This window comes from Gavia stellata, chromosome 25 (genome assembly GCF_030936135.1).
Source record: "Gavia stellata isolate bGavSte3 chromosome 25, bGavSte3.hap2, whole genome shotgun sequence".
NCBI lineage: Eukaryota > Metazoa > Chordata > Aves > Gaviiformes > Gaviidae > Gavia > Gavia stellata.
The window spans coordinates 4,458,403-4,482,532 of NC_082618.1; the positions used below are offsets into that span (position 1 = coordinate 4,458,403).

General features: G+C 50.3%; 1 protein-coding gene across 2 annotated transcripts in view; it reads left to right on the forward strand.

The window, feature by feature from the left end:
* Positions 1-7,158: 7,158 nt before the first annotated feature.
* CAMKK1 (calcium/calmodulin dependent protein kinase kinase 1) overlaps positions 7,159-24,130 on the forward strand; it is a 61,849-nt gene continuing 44,877 nt past the window's right edge. The window contains exons 1-4 of one of the 2 annotated variants that reach the window (XM_059829087.1): positions 7,159-7,336; positions 7,388-7,690; positions 17,821-17,868; positions 19,573-19,626. In XM_059829087.1, the coding sequence (XP_059685070.1) occupies positions 7,235-7,336; positions 7,388-7,690; positions 17,821-17,868; positions 19,573-19,626 (507 nt within the window). In that variant the 5' untranslated portion in view covers positions 7,159-7,234. Of the gene's footprint in view, positions 7,691-17,820; positions 17,869-19,572; positions 19,627-24,130 lie in introns of both variants that reach the window. The other variant, XM_009814625.2, reaches the window with a different exon arrangement.

Sequence of the window (24,130 nt, forward strand, 5' to 3'; positions counted from 1 at the left end):
GTTATAATCTGAGCTCAGGTTGTCTGCAGGGATGGTGTGGGTGTGTGGAGTTGGGTGTTGGGATGTGCTGGGTTTGTGGTCACTACTGGGATGTTGCAGACGGGGAGTGGAAGCACTTAGCATCATCACAAATAAAACCTTGGGATATGTGGGCTGAGTGCCTCTCATTGACCATTCCCCATGCTTTCCTGGCTGTAACTTGCAAAATAAAACCACCTCCAATGTTCATACACTGATAAACAGCTTTAAAAGATTAAAGCAGAAGCAAATATTGTCCAGCATCAGGGTCTGATATCCATAAGTCTCACTGAACCCCTATCTGCTATAAAACACGCAGGCAAATCCCTTATGAAAGTAGTTTGTAGCCAGGGCTTGAGTACAAAGGAGCACAACTCTTCTTCGATTCATTGGTGTTGTCCCCACCGAAGCCATGGTTAAAATGTGCTGAGATAGCTGCCCCCAGTCAAATAGTATTCTGGCAGGGCTCCTGTTTCACCGGCATTATCTGGAGTGTTTAATGTTAATATTGCTCTTGCTTAGATAGATTTGGCACTCCTCAATGTTTTCTTGTTACAGGAATTTCCTTAAGTAGAAACTTTTTCTTCAGAGTAATTTTTGGTTGATTATTGCTTATATATGCAATTAGTGTAATTGCATCTGATTATGCAAATTTATTTAATCATATAATTAGAACATGGAGGGTTGAAATATAATGCAGTTGGGAAATCTTTTGTAAAACTTCCTGAGCTCAGTACTCCGTGCACAAGGTGGTGGTTATCTCTCGTGCTGTAGGCTGGGTAGACTGGAGATTTTAGTTCAGCATCCTGGCTAGTTCCAAAACATATCTAAAATGTGCTGTTAATTGCTCCTGAAATTGCTTACATGGCCTTCATGGTGTGAAGGCGTGTATCTTTTATTTTTTCGTGATAATATCAGGAGCTCGCTGTTGGGCTCAGCCCCGCTGTCTTACACCTGCATCCACACCTTGCACCCGGGGTCATGAAAGCTTCAGTCCTGCGTTGGACCCAAACCCCGATCCTGTCTGCAGCCAGGGTCTCTCGTGGGGAAGAGAGGGAGAGCAGGACAAGCATGGGAGTGACGGGTCCTCGGGGTGCTCAGGGGCTGAACTGGCCCTGAAATCCCTTTTGAAAATACCCTGCCTTGGTAAGGCGTGTACGGGCTAAGGAGGAGGAGGTAGAAATGGTGTATTTTTCCAGACCGTGGTCTGGAGATGTTTATTGTCATTCAAGAAATCTGGCAGGAGCAGCAGCCTGAACCTGCTTTTCCAATTCCTCATGCAGTGCTTGAATTGCGAAAATACTGTTCTTTATCATTCAGCGGTTACTTTTAAAGCTGTGCTAGGAGCTTCACAGAAGTAATCAAAGCACCTCGCTTTTATGATCTAATTTTCAGCTGTGGCACAACAGCCAGGCTTACTGCCAAGAACTGTGGAGAGAAGAGGGGAAAAAGACTAGGATGATTATAGCAGGATCGAGTGATTTCTCAGCAAGACACGATTGTCTGTGCTCTGAAACAAGAGCCTTGTAAGCCGCAGGATAAAGCAAACGTATGGCGTGTAAGCAAAAAGCACAAACAGTACGTTCTTATTTATTATTTGGGTTGCATTAATGTCTCCTGCTTCTAGTTGGGAATTGGTACCAAAAGCGATTACCTTCTTCCCAGCGAGAACGCAGTCCAAATGGCCAGTCTGGTGTACATCTGTCTTGATTATCTCTGCAAGGGCTGCAGGGATTTGCTTTCTTTTTGGCTTCAGAGGGCTGCAGCTTCTCCTCATTCTTCGCCGCTTGGTTTGGGCTGCCTTTTAGCCAAGTGGACGTCTGAAGGTGGTTTTCACAGATGCCAAGAAGCTTGTGTGCTCTTCCGAGGCCTGATACCTTGCAGTGGCAGTGTGAGTGGAGACGGGCAGGAGGAACCTCACCTTCAGGTGCTGTGCTTGGTGTGCCGGGGGTGAGCAGAGCTGAAATGAAGGCCAACATGCTCTGAATTGAATTGCCGCAGAAAAAATGAACCCTCTGGCTGCTCTCCCACCACAGCAACGAGACCCGTAAGTGGTTGGCTCCTTAGATCTGAAGAGCCACGTGTTTCAAACCGCTTTGTGTTTGCAGGGCTTGTGGCAGCTCAGATGTTGCTCTGGTGCATGGCCGTGGGACCTAACTTGCCCCTTAAGCTTCTCCAGACTGAAGGCGTTGGAGCGAGCTGGCTGGCCTTTGGGCAAGGGCCTCCCCCGTGTATGAAAAGTTGATGGGGTCAGGGTGGGGGGTGTGGAAATATCTCCCTCATGTCAGGGTAGTGGACTAATGCTGAGGACTCAGAAGTCCTGCAGACCTGGATGCAGAACAGGGAGCACAGGAGAGAATCCGGGATGGAAATAGTCATAGGCTGTATTGCTTGGTGTGGAGGGATAGCTCGGGCTCTGGAAGGGACTCGCTGACCTAATATTTCAAAAATGTCATTCGAGGAGCTGTTCAGGACTTGGCAGCCCAGCTCAGGACTTGCTGCTTCTCTCCTTAAAGGGAGTTTCTGGTGCCGGTTGACAGCAGTCGGAGCAGATTCTTCATCCTGGCTGTGCTGCTGTGGGGGAACATCTGAAGGAAACGCAACCCAAGCACAGGGTGATAGAAGACAGGGCTGGATGTGCAGCCCAGCTCTGCCCCAAGGCAGGACTGAGGTCCTGGTGATGGTCTGACCTGAGCTGAAGGATGCTGGTGATGGACACGACATCCCCTCTGCAGGCAGCCTGTCCTGGTACCTGGCTGCCTGCACCATTTAGAAAACTTGGCCTGATTCCTGACCTTGCTAGCGTATATTAAAGCAGCAGACTAAAGCCTTCTGTGATCTTTGGGACCTCTCTTTGTGAGAGTGACCGTGGGTCTTGCGTGGTCAAGAGAGGCACCTAATGGATACAGCCTTCAAACAGGGTTTCAGCGTGACATCCCTGCCGGTCCCCGTGCTGGCACGGAGGATGCCATCCATGGCCATTTGGAGAAGCCTCCAACTCTGAGCAGCAGCAAAATTGCTGCCTGAATGCTTTCCATGCAAATGCTCGTTATAGTTACTATTCAATGTGACTTTATCGCAAAGGCCCTTGGTGCGGCAGCGCAGGGCAGATGCGTTCTCAGAGACAGAAAGGGGAAGCGGGACGAGGTGGGCTGAGGGCAGTGTCATTCCTCTTAACCTGGGAACTGTGGCAGATGAAGCTGTAACGTCGCTTTTCTGGGTAGCCTGTAGCAAAATCAGGAAATGAAGATTTGCTGAGACCCGGGGCCTTTGAACCTCCCTGCCCTTCCTCATAGGAACGTATCTAGTTAGCCAAATGGAAGGACCCAGCAGCAAACTACAGTTATGATTTTTTATTTTTCAAACAATGCTTTGAAATATTTACTGAGCAGCAAAATTAATTGCATTCGCTCATCTCCCACTCCCATGTACAATACGGAGAGATTTTCTCCAGAATCATGTTCCTTTCAAATGGGGTATTTTGTACCGTGCTCTGCTCAGCGCCCGTCTGGGAAACGTGCAGCCATTTGATAAATATATTGTGGAAAACACCATTGAAGTGGCAGTCTGCCTGCAGCAGAGGAACAGCTACCGGGAAAAATGGTAAGAAAGATATGTATAAATTAATTTTGCTCATATAAGCTTGTTTGCAGCTTTAGTTCAGGTCTGCAGCATAATCCTCTGACCCGCAGCCGCTGTTCAGTGGTGTGGGGGATCAGGCTGGTGGGCGAGTGAAGAGCATTGGGCCCACAGCTGCACAGGAGCTTGGGGAAGGTAGTGGGGGTGTCTCTGGTTTGCTGGGATTTCCCACCACAACACGGTGCAGTTGTGTTACAGCCTGACAAATCCACCATTGATTTTGCCTTGCAGAAATAAAACTCGGTACAAAAGGCAGTTATTTATGCACAGTAAGACTGGTCTGCGCATAACTGATTTGCTTATTCAGAAACCGTTGCTTTCCGATACACTTTTGGAGGATTTATCAGTGGAAAGGAATACTTCAAAACAGTGGAACATAAAACAAAGCCCAGCTCTACAGATGAACAATTATGTTCTTAAGTCTTGCTGGATCTTTTTAGCATACTTTTAGCAGCAGTGTATTGTTGGTGATGCTGTATGGGTCTATTTGTTTTGATCGGATGAACTGATTTATGCGGTTTATATTATCTAAGTTGTCAATTAGCTGAAGACCTACTTTGCAGCCTGAGCTGCGGGTTAGAGCTGTGCGAGTGTGCTGCTGCTTTTGGGGGGGGTGACACCCCGGGGTGCCTGAGCTGGGCAGTGAAGAGCTGCGCAGACAGCTAACACAAGCATCGCTGTTTGCTGGGACCTGAGTGCTGTCCCTGCTGCTCCTGGCTTTTTTTTCCTGTTAGCTGAGCAGTGAGGATGTGGGTGAGACACCCAAGTGTTCGAGCCAGGTGGGTGATTTGTGGGCTTTCACGGCCAGCCGTGCAGCAACACGGGCAGATGCTTCCCTCCCCTTGCTCCTGCACGCGGGGAAAAACTCGTGGCAGGAGGAGGGAGGAAGGTGGGGGAGCTGCAGACTTCAGTCGCAGGTTGATTTTCCTTTTGATGCTCCCTAGGAGTGAGGTGAGCTGTGACTGTCCGGAAGCTAAAGCTGCTGCAAGGAAAGGCCTTGGGTTTGTTTCTCTGTAGGCAGAAGAGCAAAGCTAGGCTTTTTCTGCAGGGTAGAATCAGAGGTTTCTTCCTATCCCCTTGTGCAAGCTGGATTAAATGGTGAAAGCATTTTTACTTCCTCCCTCCCTTCATTTAAAATAGTTTCCCTGATGGAAGGGAACATGCAGGCTGGAGTGCTGGACTGGAGGAGAGCTGCAGCGCAGAGGGCAGCTGCTGCTGCTGGAGACGTGGACCGGTGCTTTCCTGGCCATGCAAAGCAGGGCTGGAGGCCGGTCTGTGCATCCCAGGAGCCGAGGCGCTGATCTTCACCCAAAGCTAAGCGTGCAGGCATCCCACGAGGAGTCCTTGTGAGTGCCCTGTTGAGAAATGTGCCGCTCCGCAGGCTCTGGAGTGCAAGGAAACCCTCTTTAGAGATAGCAGGGCGGCCGCAGGCTTGCGGTTGCCCTGACCTGATGCTCCTAGGTCAGCCCAGAAGCTTTCCAAGTGCAAACCTCGCATGACCCTTTTGCAGACAGCAAGCCTCCTGCGGGCTTCCCACGAATCCGTTTTGAAGGGCAGGATCATGGCCGAGCCGGCGCAGGGCTGCAGCTGGCCTTCTAGCTTGAAGCCTGGTTTGGGAGAGCAGGGAGGTCTAGCAGAGCAGGGAGGCTCGTGCTGCTTTGCCTGCGGGTTTGTGGGACCATACGCAGCGTGTGCTGGACCGAACCCTGCACCCCTTCCCTTGCTGCTGCCAGCCACCCCCTGTGCCTGCATCCTGGCTCTGAAAGGGATTTGTGCTTTGGGATTGAAGGGTTTAAATATAGTTTTAATAGAAGCTTTTAAAGCTGATCTCACCATTTCATTACTGTTTCGAGTGAGTGGCACTTCTGTCAATTTGTTTCAAACAAGCCTGCAGAAAAGGCAGGAGAAGGGGGGAAGATTATATCCGGGCGGAGAAGGAGGGGAAGGAGATGCACAGTGGGCTGCGGGGAGGGACACGTGGATTTGGGTGCTTCCTTTCTGTGACACTGTGTGCCCAGCGTGCATCCCTCGTGACTGGCACACAACCTAGGGTGAAGCCTCCATCCCGATCTTTCTCTAGTGTCCTTATTGACCGACAAGATTGCTTGAGCTTGGCTGCTGAGCTTCTGCGGGGGACTTGGGATGTCATCTTTCTTTGCAACAGAGTTCAGCCATAGTGTGTTCAACTGAGTGTTGTTGGGCAGCTTCGAGCCAGGCTCGACCTCTGCTCCGTGCTCCTCGGCGAGGGTGTCGTGTGTGTTCCCAGGCTGATGCTGGATGGAGCTTTTTGAACTCGCTCATCCCCACCCTTCCTCGTATAAATTAATCGTAGCCGACGTGAAAACAGGGCAATGCAAGTGTCACCTGGCTTGCAGGGATTTTTATGCACAACCTGCTTTGTATGTAGAGAACCAAAGGTTGCAATATTTCAGAGTTAAACCTACACTGAAATTCACTGGATGCAGTCCAGGACGCTGTGACTAAAACTAGTTCTTCCCCACTGACCCCAGAAACTGGGCAGAGGGATGAGATGATGCATCCTGCAGCACTGCATCTTCAGAGGTGATTAAGGGATGACAGCCATGTGCTGCAGAGGATCATTTCCTCCTCTGGACCGCACTGGGAAGACTGAAATCTGTTTTAAATTGAGACTGAAATTAGCATCCAGAAACAGCGATTTTTATTCAGCAGTTTTAGCTTTGTATTGCATTTTTGTGTTCTGTAGGTCTTTTCCAAAGGAAAAGCTGATTCCCACATGCTGGTAATCGTTAAGCGTTGTTGATTTGCAACTCAATATAGCTTTTATATATAGTGGGCAGCAAGGTTAATGCGTGTTTGCACACAGGCTGCAACTGTGGTGGGCCAGGGGTGGCCCTGGAACCAGACTTGCTTTTAAATTCTGCCTTTGCTGTTGACTACGTTGCAAATAACTGAGAGTGTGGACGTCACCAGCCACGGCTTGGCTTCCGGGCCGTTCTGTGACACTCTCTAGGCCCTACAGGGCAGCAGAGAGACTGCTGTGGAGCCCTAAATGGCTGTGGATTGGTTGTTATGTGCATTGGGTTTGGATACATACCAGAAGCTCTTGTACCCTATAAAGAAGAATTCAAGAGGTCAAAAGTTTGACCCTTTACCCTCGGCTTGTTAAGAAACTGTGCTTCTCCCTTTATTGTAGGCTCTGGTTGACTTGATGTAGCTACAGAAGGAGAAGTTCTCTTTAGCTGTGTCACTTGTTGCACAACAGATAAAATCTCATCTTTATCGCTTTCATATCTAGCTTAATGCTTGGGTTTGCCTTTCCTTCCGAGTGTTTGCAACTTTTACAGTGTAAACACTCCTTCCGAGTGTTTACAGCCTGCCAGTGTTTTGCCTTCACTTTTTTTTTTAAACACTGGAAGAAGCCAGAGATGGGTGTCTTGGTTATGTTTGTGTTGAGTGAACATTATTATTCAGTTTACCTCTGTGTTTCCTCTCAGGTATTTCATGGAGAGATTCCTTCATGCCACATGCTGTCTGTGAGTGCTAGCGTCACAGCTCTCTGCAGTGCCATCTGAGACCATACGAGCTGGACACAGCGATGGGGGACTCTCCAACAAACGCCATGGATGGAAGCACAGACACGTGCTGCAAGGACACGCAGACTGAACTGGCAGAGCGGGTAGCAGCCATAGATGTGGCTGTTGGCCCAGACAAAAGTGACCAAAATGGTGAAGACAACACTGATGAAAAGGACACAGTCTTTTCTGACAACATAAAAGACATCCAAAGAAATGGAGTCAACAGTGATGTGGGAATGAATGAATTTCTGCCTTCCCAACGGCCAGAAGATGCTCACTGGAGGCATGTTCCCAAGAGACCTCTCACTAGGCCTGTCCTATCAAGTAGGAAGTTGTCTCTTCAGGAGAGATCATCAGGAGGTTATTTGGCTTCTAGCAACACTCCAGGTTATGGTGCTTACGCTACAGGGCCATCGCCACGTATAATGAGGAGACCAACAATAGAGTCCAATCGGGTCTCCATATCGGATTCTGAGGTAGGCATGTTCTCCCCTATAATTGTGGTGTCGAGGTAAGGTAAGTCTTTCTTAACTGGTAATGGGAGCCTTTTTCTAAAGGGGAAAAAAAAAAATTCCTGAAACCAGGATTGTATTAGGTTGGAATGGCTGAACGCCTTTGTGTCCATCCCCCAGACCGCTGCTGGGTGTAGCCCTGGTCCTGGCATTGGCTCCTTCAGCCCTTACCTGCCTGGGGTAGTCCTGTTAAGCGGCCGGACCCCTGTTGTGTAGTGGTAGCATGCAGAAGGCCTGTCAGGCTGTTCAGAGAAAGGGCTGTGGCCAAATGGCTTTGCTCCCGTGTCCCTGCTGTCTGTGCCCTTCGGGAGTTTATCAGTCACAGCAGCTTTGCCGATGGTATTTTATGGATTTAAGCTTCTGGAGATTATCTATTTCCTATTGTGTTTTGCTATTATTGAAGGCATGATTTAATTTTTTAAAGAGCTTAAATGCACTAGTGTTTCCTACTCCTGTCAGGATTTTCCTTTCTTTAAAGCGTTTGTGACAGCAGTGGTAACCAGGGGCCGTGGCCGCCCTCTCCTTCAGAGGAGCATCTCTGGGTGGCTGCGACTGTTCCTGCCATCCGTCTTGCGGCTGCTCTCCCGCTACCAGACCTGGGCTCAGACCTGTCCCAGAGGTGTAACACACTGTTAGTGGTCAAGTGTCTTGACGGAAGCGGCTGCTGGTTGCAGTTCCCTGCGCTGTGATGTGCCGTCATGGGGAGGACGGGGAGCAGAGAGGGGGGCTGTTCGGGCCATGCTGCCCGGTGTCGTGCTGAAGATGTTGAGCCTGCAGCAATGCCCATGAAGAGGCACGCAGCAGGGCTTTCTTTGACAGCCAGGCGTGAGGGAGGTGGTGTACAATGGGTGTTTCTTGAAGCCAAAATATTTTGTAAAATGCTACTGGCTGGGGAAGGTTTTTCAGTAGGGAATGGGCTGTCTGGAGTACTGGAGAGGGAACGTTGTCTCACCGGCGCTGGCAGCTGGTTTGGGAAAAAACACGGAGTCACACCTGAATTATCCCCCAAGCCCAGGCTGTGCCTTTTCCTGAAATTTTTATCTGCTATTTGTGGAGGAAAAACAAGTTTTCCATGCCTTGCCGTTTTTCTCCAGACTGAATTTGTTTCCCGGTCATATTTGTTTTGCGTTTCTGCTCTTGGGGAATGGGGCAGGGCAGAGGGAGGGGTGGGGGATGTCTGTGGGTGCCACAACTCCGTGGTCTCACTCTGAGGTGCCGTAACGGAGAGAAGGCAGCGTGCTGGAGAGAGGAGCAGTGGTGGTGTGGACGTGCTGGCCTTACCCTGCAGGGAGGGCTGCATCTCCTGCCCTGGTGCCATGGGAGGTGAGCTCAGGAGAAGCCTCTGGTTCATCTTGTGACCATGAGCCTTGTTCTGGTGAGGGACAGGCCCTTCCCGTGGGCGTTTTCAATCTTTTTCCTCTAGAACTGACAGTACAGCAATGCTCACCCATGGATTCACCTCTGCTGCTGTGCCCTGGCACTGAAGCGGGACGAACACAGCAGCCAGGGGCTCAGGAGCAGTTACAGTCTGACTCTTCCTCACCCAAGTTGCTGAACATGGCTCTGCCGGTGCCACTGTGCCAATGTGCTGCTCTTGGGCTCCGTGGTACTTCCAGCCGCGATGCCTAAATCCCACCGTGGTCCTGCCCTGTGTCATAAGGGATCCAAATCACTGGAGTTTAGACTTTTGCCAGTGTGGGTCCAGGTGACCTGGAGCTTAACATCTGTGTGGCTTAGTGTTTCTCTCCTGAAAAGTGGGTGTTTTCCCCTTGCACATCTGAGAGGACCGGTGCTGTGCACGAGCAAATCAGCCATTATCCTCTGGGAAGTTTTGCAAGTCACATTAGCTGTGAGATGGGTTGTGGTATCCCCAGCCGATAAGAGGATATCTGCAGAAGGTGCACTGCAGAGCTTGCGGCTTCTTTGACAGCAGCCGTATGCTTTAATAAGGGAGACGGGGAGGGAGAGGAGCTGGTTCTTGGAAGCGGACGTGACTTGTGTGCCAGCTCTCCCATCCTGCAGTACTTTGACTGTGCCAGGAGTGGGGCTTGTCCGAAATCTGTTTCAAAGTAACTGCAGTCGAGTGTGACTCGCATGTTCCCATCTGCAAGCAAATTCAAAATCAATACTCTGTCCTCTTCCACAGCACCTGCATCTTGGGGAGCAACAGCTACTGCCTTGGGGTAGGAAATGCTTAGTTTGAAATGCAGTTGCGGAGCCATTCATTTTGCTGCTCCTGCAGCAGTCCGTTACACAGCGCTGCATTTTTAATGGTCACTTTGATATAACTATTTAGAGCCCTGCTCTGGTGCAGCGCAGCTGCTTAACAAAGCCGTGCTCATTGCAAAGCATCATTCATATTAATGGAGAATTGCTGCGGTACGAGGGGGAAGGGAGCCCAGGCGTTCGGAGGTGGGTGCTCGCCCTCGCAGCGGTGCTCTCGGGAGCCGTGCTTTATCTTCCCAGCTTATAGGGACAGTATCTGTATTCTATAAAGAATAGCAAAAGGACTAGGAAGATGCGTGCTTGTTTATGGGATAAAGTTTGAGGCTGGCAACTAAATAATGAGAAATAAGTGTGAGGTGTGTGACAGCAAGGCGAGTGTGCAGCCCAGCTCCAGCACCCTGCATGGGACCTGCCAGTTGCTGCTGAGCGGTTGTTGCAGGGTGGTTGTGTTCCTGGCTGTGAGAGACACTGGCAGTCCAAATACAAGCTATACAGCTAACCAAGATACAGCAGGGAGCTCAGAAGAGAAATGGAGAACCGATCTTATGTTGTTACATGCATTTGCTTAATCCGTTTGCTGTAAGCAATTAGCAGAGCTAGTGGGCAGGGAAGACTGAGCAGAGCCAGGAGGTAGGGGCAGGGCTTGTGAGAGTTACAGGGGACTCCCTGTTGAGGCTTTTGGTCCTATGGGGGATAAAATAACCCTGTGATGAGAAATGCAATCATGGTGTACTTGGTAGCAGCTGCTGTTGTGTTTTCTGTTGATCATTTTGATACACAGACCCTCAGTGAGCAGGGCGGCTGGTAGGTCACACTGACAAGATCCAGCTCACTGGTCACAGCATTGCCCTGTCTCCCTGCAAATGACTCTTTGACACATCTTGTTCTAGGTAAGCTACACATTGCTACTCAAGTCCGTGTCTCTCACCTGCTTAAAGTCATTTCGGAGTTGCTCCTTTCTCCTTGCATTGAGTATCCAGCATCAGTCACTGCCTTCCGGGTGGCAGGATACCTATCGCTCCAGCTCGCAGCCGCTGCCCGAGTGCGTTACAGTCTGTGCAAAAATGAAGTTCGTGAGCATTTGGGCTTTATCAGTGGCACACGTGCAGGTGCCGTCCATCAGGAGCTGAGATGGATGAGGCTGCATATCAAAATGTTCTGTGTTACGCCGATAGCGATCTAGGATTGAATCTGCTTTCCCTCTCCAGTGGTAGCAGGAGTGGTGGCTCGCTGCCTTGCTGTCAGTGGTTCCGTGTTCTTGACTGTCTGGAGAAATAATGGAGAGATGTGCTACGGGGAAACGGCAGAGGTGAATTTTCTGTTGTTCTCTGCTACATTATGGAAGAACCATGTGTTCAGCTAGAGAGACGCTGCTGAGCTTTTTATTGCTGATTTAATACTTGTTCACAGGCTGGGAGAAAAACTTGTATTCAGGGATCAGAGGGCCAAGAGCCGAAGCTGAGCCCTGTGAGACTGCAGGAAACCTCACCTGGCGCTGCGAGCGGGCAGTGAATCATGCCATCCCAACCCCGCATCTGATACCCCAATCGCCTGCCTTCTGAGCGGGGTTTCTTGGGTTTGTTACTGAGGAAGACGATGGCTCCTAGGCTGGCAGGGCTGCAGCAGAGCCAGGGCTTGTTGTCTTGCACAGAGGCAGTTCCCAATCAACTGAGCAGAGCAAGCAATTAGCTAATTGCCCTGGGACGAAGAGTTGGCAGCTGCTGGTGTCTTGCAACCGCTGCTGATAAGTCTGGATCTACAGTATTAACTCTGCAAGAGAAGTAACCCGTTCTGCTCTCCTGACAGCGTTACTGTGTACTTAATTAACCTGATCTGTCATCTCTCTATCAAAATTGATCTGTAATTTTAAAAATTCCCTGCTTGTTTCCTTCCTTTCTTAGATTATCCATGGACTATGGCCTGAAAGGTCCTTTCAGCGTCGCCTTCTCCAGTAGGAGTGTCCGCTAGGCTGGTGGGAATTCTGCTGCCTTGGCTGCCCATCAGTGCTTCGCCCTAAGAAGGGAATGGCTTTGCCTTTAGCTGTGGCACAGAAGTGATTAAGCTGAAGCTATTAAGCCTACGTAACTCTGCAGAGCTGAGGCACAGGCCCCAGAGTTTAGGTCGCTGGCCCACATAGCCTCTGTTGATGGGATGTTCCCGGCTCCTGCTCAGTGCTGGCAGCATGGCGAGAGGGGAGGGTTTTCCTGGGGCCGCTAAAAGCAGCGTCTGCTTTGCTGCACAGACGATGCTCCATTGCTTGTATGTACCAGGGCAAGGCTCCCTGTGAATATGTTTCTACAGATTGATGGGCGTCTCATCACCGTGTTTGACAGAGCTTGTCCCACCTAAAATGGCAGGGCTTCTATCTGTGAAAGGGTAGAAGTGCTGCTTGTCGGAAAGTGGCATTTGAAAAAGTGATGCTGTTTGGTTTTCTGTTGTTCTGCCATCCCAAACCAACCTTTTTAGGTAGCCAAGAAAAATCTCACTTGGGGAGTGCCTAGATGAAGAATAAAAGATGTCTTTTTCCAGGCTTTCTCCCCAGACCTGCCAGCACAGTTAATTGCTTTATACTTTCTCTTCCTCCAGTCTCTTCTGACTGAATCGTCCTTTCTTTCACACATTCCCTTTCTCCCCCCTGCATCCACCCACTCCCTGGCAGCCTGCTTCTTCCAGCCCCGCTGTCCGTGTGGTCCCTCCATCCTCGGGGATCAGCGGGAGGTGGTTCCAGCTCCCCACTGCCTGGGCGGCCCCACATGTCGTGGTGGTGGGCTGGGGCCGTGTGTGCTTTAGCAGGAGTGGAGAGGATGAGTCGGGCCATTGTGTTCTCCCTCCTTGGTCATGCTGCTAGCCCAAGCAATGCAGGGAGAAGGACGAGCTGACAAAGGGAATTTTCTTATGCTTGGTGTCCATGGCTTATCCCAGAGGTACGGAAAATTAATTGCTGCTTTGTCCTTTCTTTCCTTGGCTTTCCACATCTTTATCCTAGGCCTCCTGCTTGTTTGGCCAGCTGGTTTGAAGGAACTGGTGTTGAGAGGTGTGACAGGCAGTGCTTCGGCGCTGGATTGATCCAGGTCTCGTGCTCCTCCAGTCTCTTGGAGCTGCCTGGTTTTCTTCACAAGGTCACGATTTCCTTGCTGTACGCAAAGGTAAACGCAATGCGGGTGGGAGCAGGGCAGTGATGGAGACCGAGCTCCTACACAGCGTGGGCTGGAGCATTTCCCCTTCCAGCCCCATGAGTTGTCCAAACTAATTTCTTCTAGAGGTCTTAGTGCGGTGCTCAAACTAGAGCTCTCTTGAAAAGATCAAAGATACTTGGAAAATATTTCTTCAAAGAAGAATCCCCCACAGGCATTGCTAATTTCCTTGAATTAATTAACCTTTATTTAAAAGTCACATTTCCAACTTGTCTAAGGGCAGGGTTGAGAGAAGGAGAAAGCCCAAAGCTGCAGTTGCAGAAGGGCTGCCTTCGTCCCACTGGTCCTGGCCCCCTTTTATTCTTCTAGCCACTTTCCAAATGGTACCCCAGGGACCCGGCGGGTGCCCGAGCTCCTGCATCCAGCTTTGGGGTCTCGGATGGGTGACCCAAGGCTGTGGTGCTGAGCTTCAGTGTTGCACTTTCTGCCCAGCTGTGGCCAGTGCTCCTGCCAGTGGCCAGTCGTGATGCTGGGCTTCCAGGTTTGCACTGTTTTTTGGATGTTGTTTAAAAATCTGTTTCTTTTTCTTACCTCTGTGAGCTCTGGGCTTCATGTGTATCCTTCTCTGTCCCTGGACAACTTTCTAATTTGTAGTCATTGCTGCCCCAAATACCCGTTTTCTGGCTTTTATTTTCATTTTGTCTGGTTTTAGAACTGCTTTCACTTCCTCTTCCAGCTGGGATAAGTTTAAACCAGTGCTGTCTTCGTAACTGGCTTTTAGTTCCCCATTTTCTTTCCCATGCTTCTCTTTAAAGTGTATCTCTGAATTGCTGAAACATATAATTCTTTTGGGATTGGTGAATTTGGCTTCTTTTCGGGGGCAAAATTCTCCATTATATGTGTCTGTATGTAGACAGTCTGATTTGTTTTCAGAAATGTCTTACTTTGGAAACCAGCTCTGGCGCTTCCTTCCCATCCCGGTGTCCTCCCGGACAGCAAAGGCTCAATTCTCAGTTTCTCATGGTTTCTGTCACACAGCAGTGGCAGCAATGGATTTATGGAATTGGGCCTGGACTCTAGACTTAGCTGCGCTTTATGATTTTTCATCAATTTTTGCTTTCTGTGGCATTTATTCCCCCTACCCTCTCTCTTGAGTAATACCTTGGACATGTTAACAAATGGGGCATCTTGTTTTTTAAGGCAGAACAATTGCTGCACACTTGGACGGACACAGCAGTCTAATATGCTGACAGCTTTTCATTAAAGGATCTCATTAGGTTCTTGTTCTGTTCGTATTTATCAGCAGTTGCAAATACATTGGCGTGATGAAATCAAGAGGATTGTACAATGTTATCTTTAAGAAACACTTGGCCCAAAGATGGGTGTTTTCCTCTGATAAAGGAATAGTTCAATTATCCCACTTCCTGCAGGAGAACCAAATAATAACAGCATAACAACCCTGCCAGTCTGCCCAACACGTGGCAGGAGTCGCTTGAGCTGTGAATTATGGTCTTTCTGCAAGGAAAAAAAAAAAGGTAGAAAGCACCTATAATCTGGTTTGATTTTTGCTGCATTCAGCTCAAGTGCTTGAAGCACTGCAGAAGCTAAAATGATAGTGCTTCTGATAGTGCTTCTCACCAGTAATTATCTGAGCGGAGAGCGATGGAGGTGTGGATCGGGTAGGGATGCAGCGATAGTGAGTGCAAACTCTCGGAGGCTGTGCTGCAGATCTGGAGCCCAGACTCTGTCATCGCCTTTCCCTCGGACCCTCTCTGGGTGCTCCCATCCCAGTATTTATCCATCCCTTTTGAAAAACCATCACCCAAAGGCAGGTGTCCTGGCATTGCTCACAAGCTCCGTTTAACAGCAGAGGAAGTCCAGAGAGATGCTGCAGGTGATGGGATAAAAGTCTGGTGTGGGCTAAAAGTGGTAATTTCTAGCCAGAGGTAAGAGGGGTGGTGGAAAGGTGATGGTCAGAGTCAAAGGGATTGGTGCCTCGGACACAGGGAGCAGACATAGTCCCTCCTCGGTTACACTACATATCAGTGCTCTGCAAGGCAGTTTGCCCAGCTGGATGGATTGTGTCCTGCACGAAGGACTCTGCTCCTTCAGGTGGGAGGGAAAAATGCCACCGCGGCTCCCTGGATGGTGTGTTTGCAAGGAGGAGCAACAAACTGTGTGCTTTAGAGATGCCACCTGGGCTTGAAACAAGATACCAAGTGCAGAGCCAAGAGTATGTGGCCACATATAAAAGCCTGTCTTTACTTGTGTGAGTAATCCCTACTCAGGGAAGGAGGCCTGTTCACAGAACCTGGGCATTGCAAGCGTGCTGGTTTGAAGAGCAGGAGATACTGAGATGGCTGGAGGCTTTCTCAGAGGGGTGCTCGCTTTTCCTGCCTGTCTCAGCCACTCTTGTGAGCGTTTCCCCATCGCTGCAGCACTGCAGTTCTGCACAGGACGAGGCAAGGGGTGCGAAGCTGAGCACGGGGAAACCCAGGGCAGGAGACATCGACAGAAAATCGTTCCTGCTTAATTTGTGAAAATCATCGTGATGCAAAGCACAACCTCGCGCTGGGAAGTGAATCTGCTGACACAGGGTTTTCAGGGGAATTTGTCCTCTGTGTGTCCGTACACTGGGTTCCTGCGTGCTGCTCCCTTCTTTAGGGAGAGGAGTCCTTTCTACAAAATTCAATGGCATTTTTCTTTTCCTTATGTTTCAGAGGTCTTATGCTTTGCATCTTGGCTTTTGCTGGGTCATATTCTCTCCTCTGTCCTTGCTCCTAGTTCTGACGGATTGGGTTTTGCCTTTGGAAAGGCATGTGCTTTGCTAGCAGCACAGTTAATACACGTCTATGGCCCCATTACTCACAGTTGGCTCTTCCTCCCTGTCAGGGTGGTGGAAAAATCTTCCTTCTCTGGAAACAAGATCAAGATTTAAATCATTCCTTGTATTCCTGACAAGCCACTGCTTGCAAGCTTAAAAAGTCATCAGTTCCCCATTCTTTTATTCTCCTTCATGGTGATGATTGCTTGTGTTTGGAGTGTTTTCTGGTTGGTGATGGGGAAAAGTCAAAATAATTACCTACCACATCCACGCTCTAATGCATCCCGAGAGGCAGGGGAGTTGCCTTTAGTGAGGATGCTGCATGGGGAGGGGGCCATAACACCCCCTGGTCTTACAAACGGACTGAAGGCACCTGGCACAGCTTTGCTGTCCTGGCACTGCTTGTGTAGGTTGCAGGGCTATTTTGAGGTTTATGGAACGGCTCATCTACCTGCCTGCACGTTTTGTATCAGCTTTTTTCCTAAAGAGGTGCCCAGTGCAGAGGTTGGAAGTGACTTTCCAGCCTGCTTTAGTGCTTTCTCAGGGAGAAATACTGTGTTTTAAAATGCTGCCTGGGGAAGTGTGTCCCATCTAAGGCTCAGCCCATACCATATGCTGTGCTTGGAAGCTCCCCCCTTCCCTCACCCCGCCAAGTTTGGGGCTCTCCCCTCCCCTGCAACGCACTGAAGTGCTGTCTGTTAAGTCAGGACCAAGGCAAAAGCCACTGCAGCCCGCGCTCCCCGGTGCTGGCACCGCAGAGATCCCCGCAAGAGCACTCTGACTCTGTGCCAGGAGCTTTGCCTTGCAGCGAGGTGTGTGCTGTCCTCCTGTGGACCCCCTCACGGTGGCCGAGCCGGGCAGGTCCCCTGGGTGCTCCTGGGCAGCTGCAGGTGCCCACCCTGTGCTCATGGTCTTGACCCCCCAGGCTTCTGCCGCGTCTGGGATTTTCCTCTTGTAATTCATGAGGGTGGAGAGGTCAGTTCCAAGTGAAACGCAGCCATGGAGGTTTTGCCGCTGCTGTGAAAGGAAGTGTTTTCTGTTAGGTAGTACGATATGGTGGACTTAGCATCAGATGACTGCATGGCCCCTCTGTTCTACCTTGACTTCCAGCGGTCCATGCCTGGGGCCCCCTTCGTCCCTGCGTGGTTCCCGGTCTGTCGAGTAACTCAGCACTCCGTCATTACACCCTTGTCACAGCTTGCTGGGGGTCTGCATCCACCACCCTCCCACCCCTTGGGGTTTCAGTGCTGGAGAGCTTGCGGATGGAGATCAGGCCTGCTTCGGGGTGATTTATTTTGGCAAATACTGTATCGGCTGAAGGGAATCCATACTGTTTGTATTGCATTACAAAGGAGCTTGGCTCCGTGTGCTCTACTCAAAGAGCAGCCGGGGATCCAGGTGAGGTTTCCCTGGGTGCAGCCCCAGCCTTCGCACATGGCCCGCCGAGGGTCCCTGTCTTTGCCAGGCTGATATTGGGATAGGTACAGGCTCATGCTCCAACTCTGGAGCTGGTGTGGGTGCCTGGGTGCTGGGAGCCAGCCTGGGAGAGCCCCGTGGAGCTGGGGACGGGTGTTTTTCTGTTTGGCGTTGAACACTGTCCAATGTAGACGGTCAATGAAGAGAGGCCGGGGGCTGCTGTCAGGCTCACCGGGCTGCACCTGGAGTGATGCTGGGGAACTGGGCTGGAGGGGCCGCTGGTGTTAAACCAGCACAGCCAGAGACAGAATTCAGCTGATAATTACTTTGTTCTGGGCTGTCAAAAAAACCGCAGTGCCTATAGTGTAACATATACCAGTTTAAATAAGATTTAGTCTTTCATTATTCAGCACTCTGCCTCTACTTAATACTGATTCAAACTCAGTCATTTCCTTTTACCAATACTCTAATTATGTTCTCCTTTTGATCCGCAGGACTGCGTGCAATTAAACCAGTACAAGCTGCAGAGTGAAATCGGCAAGGTATGTTACTGGAGCTCGCGTTGGTCACAAGCAACCTGCATGTACACACATGAGTATGGGTGGAAAGACTGTGCCAGCCCAAGGGATCTTACTGGCCAAGACTGCTTGCAACTTCTGTTTGGTTTGGGGGTGATTTGTTGGGTTTTTTGCTTTATTAGTTTGAGCAAGTTTTGTTCAAGGTCAAAGTGGAGCTACTTCCTCTGAAATCTAAATTTATTTTCCTTCCCTCTGAAGGTGGTTAAGCTGGCTCCCTTCCAAGGTGTTTGCTTGCCAAATGTAACACTAAGTGCCTTTGATGCATTAATACAGCCCAACAAGGAAAGAAAACCAAAAAAAGATGTTTGGTCCCCATCAGGACTAGTTTAAGCCCATGAATGAGATGGTAGTTTAATTCTAGTCCATGTTTAAAAGCTGCAGAATGATTCAGAAGAGATTCCTCCAAAGTTATTTAGAGGTCTGGGCTGGCGAGCAGTTCAGACACCTGCACATTTGGATGTCTGCCACCATTGCAGATGGATCCACGAGCAACGGTGCTCTCTGGAAGCTGTACCTACCTTTGCAGTTGGAAGGGACTGAACGCTGAGCTGCAGAGACCTTCACCAAAAGCTTCATTAACCCAAACTCCTCTCCAAAACAAGAAGCCCCGGGCCGTGGGAGGAGGGACCCTTACTGTCTGCGCAGTGGGCTGTGCCTTTGGCTGCTGGCAGTCAGGGTGTAAGGCTGGAGATACCACTGCTGGTGGTACCGCAGATGTCGTCTGAAACTCACGCACAGCTTCAGTCCCGCTTACGGCTTTTGTTGTTGGCTTAAGTATGATTTAAGGAGAGTATGAGGCCTTCTCTCTGGTGGATTTGCCCCTGCTGCCTCCTTCCCTGTGGGTCACAGCGAGCAGATAGGCACCCTGAAATTGGTGAAGGGTCTGTTTGACCTGCTGTGCTTCTGGGTGAGCCAGATAGCTTGTCAGTCTCCTCTGAGACCTGAACCTTCATTCCAGCTCTCAGTGAAGTCAAGAGAAATGTTCTGAAAGCTGTAGTGTTCATCCCACTCATTTATTCAACAGGCATCTGTCAGGGATGATACCTAGCCATGGTGTCATGTCTCGCTTGCATAAAATGTATAGCGTTGACACAGAACTGTGAAAAAACAGTGGTTTGGATGGAGTTTGGCTTCAGGCTGTCACTGGAGCTGTGGATACAGCAGCAATCCAGGTCTGCATCTGCCTGGGCAACATGCGGTTGGTGGAAAGCAGGCAGCTGGTCCTCGCTGAAGTCCATTTACTATCAAGAGATGGAGAGGTTTCGTGCTGAAAATGGTCTTGCGCAGAAGTACAGGAAAGGTGTTCATGAAGAATTTCCAAACTTGCACAAAAAAAATCTGCTGGAAAATTATTCTCTCTGCTCCCTAGCCATGTTTGAGTTGACAGACACAGTGGCTTTGGCTCAGGGCAGGAGGTGATGGGCTAACACTCGACTCCTCCAGACATTGTTAAGCCTCAAATGCCCCGTTGCTCCAACAGAGCTGCCAAAACCTACGACCTCGGTGCAGGGTCACATCACCTGCAGACTGCTCAGGGGTAGGCATGGCCTGGGGGCCTTGAAGGTTTTTTTTTTTTCCCCTGTGTAAGGCCACCATCTACCAGCCTTGAGCAGCAAGGAGATGAGGTGAAGCTGCTGAACGGACTGTGCAATTTGTGTTTATTTTTAGGGTTCCTACGGTGTTGTGAAACTGGCCTACAACGAAAACGATGAAAAGTATTACGTAAGTGTCTCTTCCCTCCGCTCCTCGCTGCCGCCGCTGCTCCTCATTCCCCTTTGCCCCCCTGAGAGCTAGGTCCCCTCTGCCTTGCTGCTTTGAGCATATGCATTTCTGATTCGGGTAGCATGCAAGGAATCGAACATCCCCGCTGGGCATGGAGCTGCTGTCTGCACGCCCGCTTGCGTGCGGTGCCGAACGGGAGGGAAGTCGGGTGGGCTGCCTTACATAACAGGCGGGGAACTCGGAGGCAGGCTGCAGAAGCGTATCGCTGATTTGTCTTGACATTTTCTAGCTATGAAGCGGGTCACCTGAAATTAGAGGCGTGTGGGTGGTGGTATTCAGCACCTGCTGTGCATTGGAAGATCGGCCTGGAATGAGCAGGCATGTTCTGTAAGGAAATGGGGACGTTTATCAGAAAGATGCTGAACAGGGTGGCCCAGGCAGTGCCTGGCTCCCCTGCATCTTACCCCCTTGCGGGATGCCTCCCTGTACACGGAACAGGACCTCACTGTCAGGTCACGAGGTGTACGGTGCAGGGGAGAAGGCAAACCTGGGCTTTGAAATCCGTTGCTGAGCTGAAGCCAGATTTGGAGGGTTTCAGATTCAGATTTCTCTGCTGCAATGGAGTGGCCTCACGTGGGTGAAGATGGGCCCATTAGAGCACCCGGGCAGACTCGTGAGCTGCTCCCTGTCCCAGTGCACAGAGCTGTTGGTCTTGGTACAAAGGGGAATAAGAATATCCTGTGGAGATGTAAAGCATGCTCGTTCCCTGTTATTTCCCAGCTAGCTTTTCCTCCCTGGCTCTTGGATTTACAAGTGACACACCAGGTTGGAGGGGTCGGGTGGGAATTGTATGCCTGTTAGTATTTGTTAGCCCTTCCATGCTTCCAGCAGGCATGAAATTGCAGGAGAAATGTCTTGAAATGAAGGATGGAAGAGATGAGACAAAAATCTGGACAAGGTGCCCTGGAGCTGGCCAAGCAAAGGAACCACAATTCTTTCCATCCCCTGTCCTTTCCGAGCTGACTCACCCACCGCACCGGAGCGGTTGCTGTTTCCGATGGCTCCCTTTCTCCACCGCCCTCCGAGTCGTCCCTCCCATGCCCTGCAGCGAGACAGTTTTGTTCTGCAGAGAGCGATGGTGCCAGCCGTGGCATCCCTGATCCATCTGTCCTGCCAGCATAGGCAGTGCCAGGACCGGTGGCACAGAGTGGGAACGCATCACATCACATTTATTTCCAGCTGAAAATATTTTTGCTTTGAAAATTGTAATCTTTACATTTTGGCACTGCCCTTTTGTTCGGGGAATCCCCATGCTGTGCTGCGGGCTGCCCAGGGCAGGCAGGGCAGTTGTCACAGCTTGGCAGGAGAGAGCTGGGTTTGGGTTAGCATTGCCTACTGCGTTCTTGTCCGTGTTTTGGATGTAGGTTAACGCCGTGGACGTAGATTTAGCTGGTCAAATCAAAGCCAGAAGTGAAAGCCTGTGTCCAGGATAGCCTGGTGTGTGTTAGTTAATCCCCGCTTAATCTCCATTTCTTTTTCTAATCTAAGCAAACACTTTAAAGCTACTGCAGCCCGAGAGTGGCTCACATGCCTGGGCATTGTTTCAGCCTCCCTACCCAAAGAGGCACGGGGTGTGCAGCCCCCCCTTACCGCCAGCATTGCAGGGACACGCTCTTCGGTTTGCCCCCATCCTCCTGTTGTGGGGGTTGAGGCAGGGTCTGAACCAGATCCTGGCTGGGACCCTGGGGCCGTGAAGGTGATCCTGGGAGGTGTGTGGAGTACTGCGGCAGATGAAGAGACGGGACCAGAGCGAGAGCATTGGCAGTGTCTGCCTGTGTTTCATTGCAGTGGATGTCAGCATACGGGAGAGGAGAGGGCAGATGGCAGCACTGCTGCCGAAAGGCTGTGATGCTAAAGTCTGTGTTTTATGTACGTGCTACCCTTTTGGCTGCGGCAGTGGGAGCTTTCCGCCTTTCCCAGCTGCAGTCACATGCAGACAGGCCATCACCCCTAATCCTTCCAGAAGTGCCCGTGCTTGTGTTTACCAGGAGGCCAAGCTGCAGTGGAGGGACCTTCGCTTTTCCAAGGCATTAAAACAGCCCGGGAGCTGGCAAGCTCTTTAAAGCTTCAGAGAAGTGGTGACCAATTGCATAACTGGCTAATGGTTGCTTAGCTCCTCATGCCTCCCGGTACGTCTGGCCCACGTGCTCTCCCAGCGCTGAGATAACTTCCATGCTGCTCTGCTTTTCACTCCTGTCCAAGGCTGCATTGCAGCAATGCGCCCCGACCCCCCGGAGGGATACCTAATGCAACTGCCTGTTACTAGCAGTTAGTAGCAGCAACTGCAATTCCGATAGTTGTGGAGGGCCCTTTCCGTGTGTTTATTTTTCCCCAAATTTAGCTCTGGAGAGTTGTTTTTGTCTCAGTGGTGAAAAGCAATAACAGATGATTGGAGGAAACCAGTCCTTGGTTGGCCTTTAGTGATCAGCCCCTAAAAGCCGATTCATGCATGCAGTGTTTTAGCACGAGACCGGGGTGTTGCTGCCTGCTTTATTTTCTTTAAGCTAGTGTGCTGCAATAAAAAGGAGCAAAAATTTAAAGAAAACAGAAAATTTTTATTTTGGAGTATAATTCAGAGTGTAACTCTTGATTCTTGCTGAGGCATGGGGCCCTTTGCTAGCTCTCTTCAAAAAGACAGGGTTTATAGGTACCAGGAATTGAATCTAGCTCCTGTCAAAGCAAAAGGAAAGATTTCTATTGCTTTAACGAGTTTTGGATGTGGCCTAGAATTAGTAAAAACTCTCAAGAAAAAAAGCTGATCACCACATTTGGGAAAAATGTAGATGGGTTGGTTGTATTTACTTTGTGGGTTTTTTTAACCTTCCGTTAAAGAGGAGAGAGTGGTTCCAAGAGCTTTATCCGTCATTGCTGTGAACAACTGCAGTGCCGTGGAGGGCTGTGAAAGTGCGCTGACTTACATCAGCAGATGCAGGGAATGTATTAGACTGAGGAAGTTGAATTTTCAGCACCAAGTATTGTGACCCAGTGCTCTTTTCGAGGGGGGGACCCCGTTGGGATGCGGAGCTGGTTCCCAGAGCAGAGGTCCCTGCCCTGCGCTGGGTCCCTGCTGCTGCTGGGGCACGTGAAGCTGTTACAGCAGCATTCACGGGGCTCTGCCAAGGAACCTTTTACAGCTGGAGAGGTTTCAATGTCTCAGTTCGCAGGAGGTGCTTTGACGGTGACTAGGGGAAAAAAAGGAAGAAAAGCCAAGCTCTGTGAAAAAGCAGCAAATAAAAAGCAAAGGCAAATGTGTCCAGGTGGAGGTCTGGTTTGGAGTCATTTTGCTGATGGAATTTGATTCTGTGATGCCTCGGGTCATGTCTCCTTCCTATTTTCAATCTCTAAATCAGCTTGCAAAGAGAAGTGGTTATGATGGACATTTGTTATGCTACTTCTGGACAAAAGCAATAGAATTGTAGGTTGTCGGTGGGTTTCTCTTTTTTTTTTTTTCCTTCTTTTTTAATCTGGTTTCCTTTGCATGGAGGGCTGTTTTCTACCAACTCTCAATGTTGAGGAGAAATTCCTTCCAAGTTTTTGAAAAGAGACGGCTGAACAAAGTGCTGCTGCTGAGGGAAAGGTGGCCAGCACCAAGCCTTGAACTTTCTAGTCCCTGGAGAATCCGCTTTGGTTGCCACCCAGGCGGGAAGGGAAGGCACGACTCTTGTGTTTCTCATCCTCTTGCTCATGTAACAGCTACTGAACTGCTGCCAGTTGCGCTCCGGTGCGGTGAGGACCAGGGAAACGATCTCCGGTTTGCTTTAACCCCCCGTGCTGTTCAGCAGCGGGGTCGCGAGGAGCTGGGTCACCCGGGGTAAGAGCAGGAGCCTCTGGGAGGTGGCTGGAGGCCGGTGAGCGCGGTTGCTCCAGGAAGGCATCCTGGCTGCCGTGCTGCCAGCCCGGGCTGTCGCGGTGTGGATGGGGCACAGCCTGCCGATGTAATTCTGCTGCCGACGCGACGAGTGGTGTCTGGAACAAAAGGTGACAAATGCAGGAGCAGGATTTTAGGGGCATGGCAGCTAAGCCTGTCTGGTTTAGGCTTTTCTCTCAGCGTGTAGCACTCCTCTCTCCCGGCACAGCTTCCCTCTTAAGCACTTTATCTGAGGGATGTCGTTGTCAGACAGTACAGGTGAGGAAGGGCTAGCAATGCTCTCTGGTCTGCTCAGCATTCCCACAGGGTGCTGTCACGCTCTAGCAGAGGATTTAGGTGGTTAGTAGCAACCTTTGAGCAACATCCCACTCCCCTGGGAGCTGCAGGTAGGGACTGTACACAGGTCTTCTGCCCTTGCATGGGTTTGGGTCATTTGCAATGCAAGTCCCCCTGTTACCAAATAAAATGACATTCTAAGTGCTGTGAGAGCATCACAAGGTGATAAGTTCCCTTGGCTCAATCCAATTTTATCACCTTTCCCTCCCCAACTAATGGCCATTGTGCTGTTGTCATTAC